Below are 8,773 nucleotides of genomic sequence, written 5' to 3' on the forward strand. Positions count from 1 at the left end.
GGGGGCCCTTGGTAAAACTCAGTAAGCTGTCTGGACTCACACCCGGATCCCTGACGCCTCGCCCACTGACCTCTTGGCTGCTTCTCCTGGGAGATGCCTTTTCCAGGAGAAGGGAGATGCTGTATTTTGAGTATTTCATCTAAGGTACAAGTTTCATACTCACTATTCTCACACACGCCAGCAAACACAATGATCTTATTTCCACTTTACAGATGAAGGAACTGAGGCTCGCAGAAATCAAGGCCCATGACCAAAATTAGACCACTCACGAGTGGTGGAGAGGGGATCCGACTCCAGAGTGTGAGCTACACCATTCTCACCAAACCCAACGCACTGACCCACTGGCTGGCAATGGTGTGGGTAGGGAGGCGGTTGATGAAGCATCATTACAAGTCTGAGCACAATAGTCGGAACTGCCTTTTTAGTCCTCTCTCTCGGGAGATACCTCCCCACTGGTCACGGTACAAGAACAGCAGCAAAGTATCAGGTATGGCTTGCCCCCGCCACAAGCACCTGCTGAGGTGGGCTCTTGGGTCAACTCCTCCCTTTGTTCAGGAGTCAGAACCTCCTGGAAGTCCCCCCAAAGTCAAGGGTGGCAGGGGCAAAGCCCGGCTGTGACTTCAGGCCTGGGAGTGTAGGACCGTCCCCTTCACGTGCTCAGCAGAATAAAGTCCACAGACCTGAATGCCCAAGTCCCACCCAGTCCACCGCAAGCCTAGGGTGTATCCAGAGAGGACAGAGGGTTCCCCAATGCCCTAGCATCCCGACAGGCCACAGCTCCATCCACTCCCCCTGACTGTGGCAAAGAGGACATATTCATTGCAAATCATTCCCAAAAGACAAACTTTATTTTGACACCTCAGAATTTGGCAAGGACAAAGGCATAGCAACGACAGTATAGTCTCATGTGCGGAAATCTCTTCAGAAACGCGATCTCACTGGAACCTCACAATCACCCTGCAAGGCAGGCAAGCAGGTCTCTCCTATCCACTTTATGGAGGATTTGTCAGAGGTCACCCAGCTTCCACACGGGACTGTAAACATTCCACCCAGATGCCTCTGTGTGTCTGGTCCAGGCTCCTCAATACCCAGGGGTGGGCTGGGATTTCACCAGATACATGCAGTTACCTTAACTTCCCCAGCTATGAAACTAGGGATCAGGCTGTCTCATCTCTATATAAAGGCCCTTCTCATGGATGTGACCTACGTGTACCACGATTGCTAGGTCTGTGGTGGCTGGACCAGGTGGCCAGCCAAAAGCCTTGGCAAGCCCTGGGCACAAATGAACTTGGAGCCAAGCAGGGGGGGACCAGAAGGCTGCTGGCCCACTGCTGAGCCACTTTCTACAGGAACCCCACGAGGAAGGGAGTTCTGGTGTGGGCAGAAAAAGGGGCTCCTCCTTGCTCCACGGACCCCAACCTGTTGGGGAGGGGGAAAGAACCTCCCTGCCCCCATCTATTGTTGATGACCAGCTTTTCTGACTCTTCTCCAGAATGGAGGTGGGGCTGCACCTCCTCCCTCTGGCTCAGAGCTAGATTCAATTTGCTACCTGCATCAGGAGGCCCTCCCCAGTCCTCAGAATGGGAGGGCCCCACGCTGGGACCACCGCCTTGATCTCCCAGCGACATACAGGGCATTTGGCCAAGTCCCTGAAGACCCGCAAGGCACAGTAGCTGCAGAAGTGTGTGTGGCCGCAGGGAACCAGGCAGGTGTTGGCAGCGTGGTGGAAACAGATGGCACATTCCTCTCCTGCTGTGGCTGGGAAAGGGGACAACACGAGTTGGGGCACGTGGGGGCAAAGCACGGGCAGCCTACTTATGCTATAACCACAGGACAGAGAACCACACAGGCCTATTTTGACTATTAATGAGAAAATGCTCACAACATAACCAAATGAAAAGAAATGGGAAGAAAACCATACTGCACATACATATATATCATAAAATTCCAACTTGGGAAAAAAAAGGAAAAGAGCACAATTCCTCATAGATATATGACTACAAAATAGTAGAAGGAAATCCCCCTAAGAGGCAGTGGTGATTTTTTTTTTTTTTACTTCCTTATTTATCCTCTAATATTTATTTTCTTTCTGTTTGGCAAAACTTTTATTACGAACATGGACTGCTTTTTCAAGCGGGGACAAAACAACGTTATTTGTTCACGAATGTGCTCTTGTAACTTGAAAAGTTAGCCAATGTTCTAGAAGGCAAAGCTATTAAATTGCTTTTAGGTTTCTAGCAGGCAGAGCCAAATCTTTTGGCCTAAAGCCCGTGGGAGACTTCGTGGGACTCGGAAGGATTTTAGCCAGTTCCCAGAGCTGGGGCCTCCCTGGGGTGGGGGTGGGGGCCTCTGGTGCTAGAGTCCTGGGGAGCCTGTCCCTGGCTCGCTGGGCTCGGGGAAGCCACTCACCTTCCGGCTGCAGAGACTCATCGATGAGGGCCCGTGGCACGGTTGAGGGGAAGGCACTGGCTGTGGGATCTGAGGGAGAGAGGGAAACTCAGGACCCAGGAAAGCAAAGCCCAGGTGCTTCCACCCTACCAGGCCCTTGAAAGAGTCCCACCTGCTTGCTTGCAGTGCTGGAGCTCCCCGCTGATCTTATGGCCCCAGCCACCCCTTCCCCAGTTCACCCCAGCAGAGAATTTGTGAAGCTGTCAACGCTTTTTCCTAAAACCACCCTTCCTTTAAACATCTCCCCTTTGCCCTGGTGCCGCCGCCTGACTGGAGACCCTCAGTGTTACCCACCTTCATAAACCCGGATGTGCATTAAAATCCCCCAGGAGGTGGGGAAAACAGGTGCTTGGCTCTACACCAGACCTACCCAATCGGGTGTCCCAGGGGCGAGACTTCAGCCACTGTGACAAGGGATTTTATAAACGGTAGGGGTGGGGGAAGAGGAAATGGACTGCTTGTGTAGGCCGGGGGACAACAAGCACAGGAATGCCAGTATTTCTTTCTATAGATGTTTCCTGTATCCACTCTCCCTCAAGTCCACTCTCCTTTCAGGTGGCTAGAGGGATGGTTACGGTTTCCCCACTCATTGACTGGACGGCTCACTCTGCCCCCACAGGCAGTCTTCCTGTGCATCTCTAACCGCTTACACTTCTGTTCCCTTTGCTTGCCACGCTTGACTCCCCTGAACTCCTACTAAGGCAGCAAAACCCAGCCCCCGACCTCTCCTTTTGTGAAACAGCCCTTTGACAGATGTTTGGAGTGCTAGTCATAGCATTCCCTAGGGACAAGGCTGCCCTCCCTTTGACTGGGGTCTTGTCCATCTGGCGTCTCCAGTGCCAGTGACGTAAAACTGACCGTATAGGAAAAGATGAAAGGCTCCCCCCACGGCTCTGGATGGGGACGCAGTACCACCCGAGCCACCCGAGGGGCGGTGCCCGGGTCCTCGCGGATTGTCTCACCCAGTAGCTTGATGGCCTTGGTGGTCCCGTACACGTCCATCACGGCCCAGAGGGGGGCGCCCATGAGCACGCCCTTGCGCAGCAGCAGCCGGGGGCCCGAGTTGACCCTGACGAAGAGCCGGCCCCTGCGGTTCACCCAGAAGCAGACCACGTCCCCCGCCAGCGCGCAGCCCTCTGGCAGCATGGCCGCCCATGTCGGGCTCTGCAGCTCCAGGTCCGGGCACACGAAGGGTGGCAGGCTGGGCGCGGACACCCGCGCGGGGTCCAGGCGCGTGAAGCCCACGCGGAGCCCGCCGCACCAGCCGCCCTCGTGCCACACCACGCGGACCGCCACCCGCTCCCCGGGAAGCACCGGCCGCTGGCTGAACACGATGCCGTCGTGGAACGTGGCGTTCCTGCGCGCAGTGCACCGCTGGGCGTCTAGACGCACCTGCGCGCCCTTGGCCTCAGGGTGGAAGCGCAGTGTCTCCTGGGGCGCCTTGGTGTCTGCGGAGATGGGGGGGTGGGGGGGGGATGGTGACGTCAGTGTGGTCTGGATCCGGACTCATTTGCTCCCCAGAGCTATCTCCGCCCCCCACCCCCGCATCTCCCCGGGGCCATTGCCCCTGCCCTCATCCAGGGAGCCCCCAGAGACCTGATTAGAGCCTGGTGAGGAGCACACTTTGCATGTCTGGGATCTGAATTCCCACTGTGAATTCCCCACCTCAGTTCCCCTCCCGGAGGGATGTTGTAAAATCACGCCTACATGTACCGGCTCTAAATACCTAGTCACAGTTATTGGCATTAACTAGAAAGAGCAGGTGTTAGAAATAGTATACATAATATGATCCAGGTTTTGTTCGACACATATGTTTAACACACACACATATATTCTCCCTGTATCTAGAAACAACCTGAAAGGAGATGGGTCTGCTAATGGTGCTCAGCTCTGGCAGATGGGTCCTGGTATTGCAGCTGTTTTCCTCTCTGTTTGTCTGACTTTATGATTGTCCCACAGAAAACCTGCATCATTTGTGAAGGCCGTGGCCCCCAGTGAGGGTGACTTCCTTTTCCTAGGAGAGAAAGGGGTCCAACAGCTCCCCCACAGAGCCAGGTGGGGAGGCACAGGCTAGAGAGGGAGTCCCAGGTTGTGGCGGGGGCGGGGTGTCAGAATGGTGGGCTGGGCCAGCCAAGGCCCAGGGCTGAGCTTTGAAATCCGGGGACTTCCCGACCCCACTCCACTTGGCAGTCGGGAGGGGAAGTTCCCTACTGGGCAGCCTTTCCTCTCAAGCCTCAGGCCTGAGCCTGGAGGAAGCTGGTGAGCTTCCTGAGCCAGAACTGCTCTCCTCCCTTACCCCCCTCTTGTCCTGTTCTTTCTTGGTTAGAGGAGGGAAGCTGAAAATAGCGAATTCAATCAGCAGGAGCCTGGGTGGCTCAGTCGGTTGAGCATCGGCTCAGGGCATGATCTCACAGTTTGTGAGTTTGAGCCCCACATTCGGCTCTGTGCTGATCGCTCGGATCCTGGAGCCTGCTTCAGATTCTCTGTCTCCCTCTCTCGCTGCCCCTCCTCTGCTTATGCTCTGTCTCTGTCTCTCTCTCAAAAATAAATAAACACTAAAAAAAAAAAAAAAAAAGGGAATTCAGTCCAGACTTGAGCCTGAACCTAACCCAAAAGAGCAAGGCCCCTCCCCTCCCAGATCTCATCAGCTTCTCCAGCTCTGCTTCTCTGATTACTCACAAGCCTGCAAGATTCCAACGGGTCACAAGGTGCAACACTCAATCTGGTCAGGCACAAGGGACACCCTTGAGGTCATAGTCAATCTGTTTCCGATGGATTCAGGCCAGAGGCAAGCATATCGTAGTTCCATGGTTCCCCTCACTGAGGCATTAGGAACAAGCACTCACTCTGGCCTTGGGGACCTCTGAACCCCGCTCACAGGGTCCTGCTATCCAAGCTCACCCCTCCCTCACCCACATCCCCTGCATGTCACCCCTTCCTGGAATACCCTAATCTCTCCCTCCCTTCCTGATAGTCTGCCCAGATGCCTTTCCCTGGAGGCTATGCACAAGCAAAGGGGAGTCCCCAAGTAGGCACGGACGGTGGGTGACCAGGAGTCAGAGCCGAGGGCCCTGACATCGGATGGACTTGTCTTTGGGCCTACTGCAGAGTCACTGCAGGAGCTCTGAGGAGGGCAGCCATGTCTGATACCCAGATTCTAGTCCCCGCTCTGTTGGTCACCTATGCAGGTCACTGCCCCACTGGGTATAGGTCTCCTTATCCACCAATGGGATCGATATGCATGGTCAGCCAAGACCTGCAGTCTCCAGGTACCTGCCTGGAGATCCTGAGTATGAGGAGCTGACTGCCCCCCTGGGTAGGCATCGTGACTTTTGCATGCCTCCCCTCCCCCCACCACACCCCCCAGGTAGATTCAAAGAAAATCTTGGCAGTAAGTCTCTTGGAATCTAAGTAACTGAGGGTCAGCCCCCTGCTCAGCAAGGACCTCCCCAGATCTCTATCACCTTCTTCATCACCACCCCTCCAGTCACCACGCCTCTTGGGTGCCAGGCACCTGTTAACCCTTACAGCTTCTTTCACTCCTCCCACAACCTGCAGGGAAGCACCCAGAGGGAACTGAGTTGGGGTGGTTCTGCACATCTTCACAGCCAGGAGTGGAGGAGCCGGGGCCCCACTCCTGCCCCCCCACACTCCTTGCTGCCTCCTTCATGGCACCACCATGACCTGGAATCCAGACACAGTTGCCACAGCAGCAGCAGCAGCAACAGAAGCTTGGCCCCCACCGTCCTTACCACCTCCCTGCCCCCCAAGCTCGGGGCAGTACCTGCTGCTGGTATGTGAGCCTTTGGTGCCCTTAGGGAGCCAAGGGCTGAGACTCCAGGCTCTCTGCCTGGGAGGGAGCAGGGTTCTGAGATGCAGTCTGGATCTCTGGCAGTAAAAGCAGATTCTCTCTCTCCTGCCCCTGCACACCAAGGGAACGCTGTGGTCTCAGGTGAGGCTCTCAGAGAACTACTGTGCCTGGCAACCTTTTGGTCTGTGCTTCTGACAGCCCTATAAGCTGTCAGGCAAGGTGAATCGCCTTGGCCCCAGCCTGAAGATGAAGAAACTGAGGCCCTAGGAAAAACTGACTCGCCCAAGGTTCCACAGCCTCCCCTCTGCCTCTTGCATCCCTTGCAGACCAAACTTAGGGCTCCCACTTACCAGCCTGGGAGGAGAGCTGGGCCCCCATCAGCCTGGGATCCTCGGGCACGGATACCTGAATCTGGAAGGAATTGTCTGGAGAAGGCCAGTAGACAGGTTTCCAAAGGCTCAGCAGGTCCCTTCGTTATGGGTCAGGATCATGTTACATAGTTGATGATTAATTAGATGTTGCTGTCACGGGTTATGATATCCAGGGAATTTCCTGATGATTGCCTCTGGCTCACCACAGAACCGCTGCAGCTGGCTGACCTAAAAGGAAGCAGCGACTGGGGAGGTGGCCCGGGCAGGATTTAGGATAGACTGCTCCCTTACTTCTGACCAGTCTTCTCCGCCAGGCTGTGCATTATCATGGCTTGAGGCACATTTAGAAGTACTCACGCGCAAACTGATCCCAGTGGCACAGGGTGGGGCGCAGCATCAGTAGTTTATAAAAGCACCCTGGATGATTCTAATGTACAGTCAAGGTGGAGATTCACTGCTACAGAGCCCGGTACACACACAAGGTGCTTAATCAATGTTGCTGAAGTGGATTGAATTGAATTGGCTGCATCCCAGGACCTGTGAAGTTGCCCCAGCCCTGGGTCTCAGGCAGAGAGGAAAGGGGTGAGTCAGACCGAACGGGAGAGGTGTTGATTGCTTCCCCAACCTTGCTGGAATCAGAATTGCACTTTCCACAATCCACTACAAAATGCATATAGTCCCACAGGACAGGTCATGCCAGAGGCCTGGCTCCCAGTGTGTTAGCTGTGGCAAAGAAGTCAAAGATCTGGGATCCCTGGCTGGCTCAGTCGGTAGAGCAAGTGACTCCTGATCTCAGGGTGGTGAGTTCAAGCCCCATATTGGGCATGGAGTCTATTTATTTATTTTTTTTTTAAATGTTTTTTTATTTATTTTTTTGAGACAGAGAGAGACAGAGCATGAATGGGGGAGGGTCAGAGAGAGAGGGAGACACAGAATCGGAAGCAGGCTCCAGGCTCTGAGCCATCAGCCCAGAGCCTGACGCGGGGCTCGAACTCACGAACCGTGAGATCGTGACCTGAGCCGAAGTCGGACGCTCAACCGACTGAGCCACCCAGGCGCCCCGGGCATGGAGTCTATTTAAAAAAAAAGCAAAAAAAGTCAGAGATCTTCTGCCCCCTCCATTCCTATAGGGAAACTGAGGCTGGTAGAGGGAAAATGGCTTGTTCTCACCCGGTGCTTCTCACATTGCAACAGGCACATGAACCTCCTGGAGATCATATTAAAATGCTGATTGGTTCAGAAGGTCTGGGGCTATGGCTGGAATTTTACTTTTCTAACAAGGTGGTTCTGTGGAACCCACTTTAGGTGGCAAGGCTCTGGGTTAGTTTGGAGACTTATGAGTATCCTGGCCCTCCACCTCCAGGCTAGGACCTTCCCCAAGACCCCAGATCAAGGTCATGATCAGTGACTACCCTGAACTCAGCTATGAGGATAGATATCCCCATGCCTGTCCCAGGAGGAGCTGGGGATGGTGGCTCAGGTGACTGGGCTGGGGAGATTGTGGAAAAGAATGAAAGCAGGGCACCTGGGTGGCTCAGTCGGTTGAGCGTCTGACTTCGGCTCAGGTCATGATCTCACAGCTCGTGAGTTCAAGCCCTGCATCGGGCTCTGTGCTGACAGCTCAGACCCTGGAGCCTGTTTCAGATTCTGTGTCTCCCTCTCTCTCTGCCCCAACCCACTCGTATTCTGTCTCTGTCTCTCTCAAAAATAAATAAACATTAAAAAAAATTAAAAAAAAAAAAGAAAGAAAAGGATGAAAGGTCTGGAGACCCAGGTTCTGCCTCCTGTGTTTTCTTCCCCTCCCCTGCCCTTCCTGGGCCCTGGTGTCCCCATGTGTAAAGCAGGAAGCCAAGGTGAGCTGGTCTATGGGCCCTTCTAGCACAGACATGCTGTGGCTTTAGTCTCTGCAATGGAGAAGTGACAGCGGTCTGGCCCCAGTTCACCTCAGAAGATCTGCCTGGACCCTGGACCTTCTCTTGCATACCACACCCCAGGCCAGGCTCCCTCAGTTTCCCCCTCTAGAAGCAGTGTTCTAAAGGCCAAAGGCAAACTGGTCAATAGCAATCACAGTGAGTCCAAGGTTGGTTCCAGCTGGTCCAGTCTGAGGCAAGGGCCCCACGCTTTATGGTCCTGCTGGCCCAAC

At 54.5% G+C, this 8,773-nt stretch overlaps 1 protein-coding gene across 2 annotated transcripts; it reads right to left on the reverse strand.

The window, feature by feature from the left end:
* Nucleotides 1-829: 829 nt before the first annotated feature.
* NEURL3 (neuralized E3 ubiquitin protein ligase 3) lies at nt 830-6,766 on the reverse strand. 2 transcript variants are annotated; one of them, XM_019446250.2, is made up of 5 exons: nt 6,610-6,766; nt 6,233-6,370; nt 3,411-3,896; nt 2,410-2,478; nt 830-1,758 (listed from the first exon to the last, which is right to left on the reverse strand). In XM_019446250.2, exons 1-5 carry the CDS (start codon nt 6,635-6,637, stop codon nt 1,538-1,540), a joined length of 942 nt encoding a protein of 313 aa, XP_019301795.1. In that variant the 5' UTR covers nt 6,638-6,766; the 3' UTR covers nt 830-1,537. The 2 variants fall into 2 exon arrangements, with proteins under 2 accessions (XP_019301795.1, XP_019301806.1); XM_019446261.2 differs by lacking the exon at nt 6,233-6,370 and having other exon boundaries at nt 6,610-6,762.
* Between the last annotated feature and the right edge of the window lie 2,007 nt (nt 6,767-8,773).

Source organism: Panthera pardus, unplaced genomic scaffold (genome assembly GCF_024362965.1).
Source record: "Panthera pardus isolate Hobbes unplaced genomic scaffold, ASM2436296v1 HiC_scaffold_26, whole genome shotgun sequence".
Classification (NCBI taxonomy): domain Eukaryota; kingdom Metazoa; phylum Chordata; class Mammalia; order Carnivora; family Felidae; genus Panthera; species Panthera pardus.

Coding starts and splice junctions, on each gene's coding strand:
- NEURL3 (XM_019446250.2), bottom strand. CDS start 6,637: ATGGGGGCCCAGCTCTCCTCCCAGGCTG. Junction 6,371..6,609: donor CCAGCTCTCCTCCCAGGCTG/GTAAGTGGGAGC, acceptor CTTGGTGTGCAG/GGGCAGGAGAGAGAGAATCT. Junction 3,897..6,232: donor GGCTCACATACCAGCAGCAG/GTACTGCCCCGA, acceptor CCATCTCCGCAG/ACACCAAGGCGCCCCAGGAG.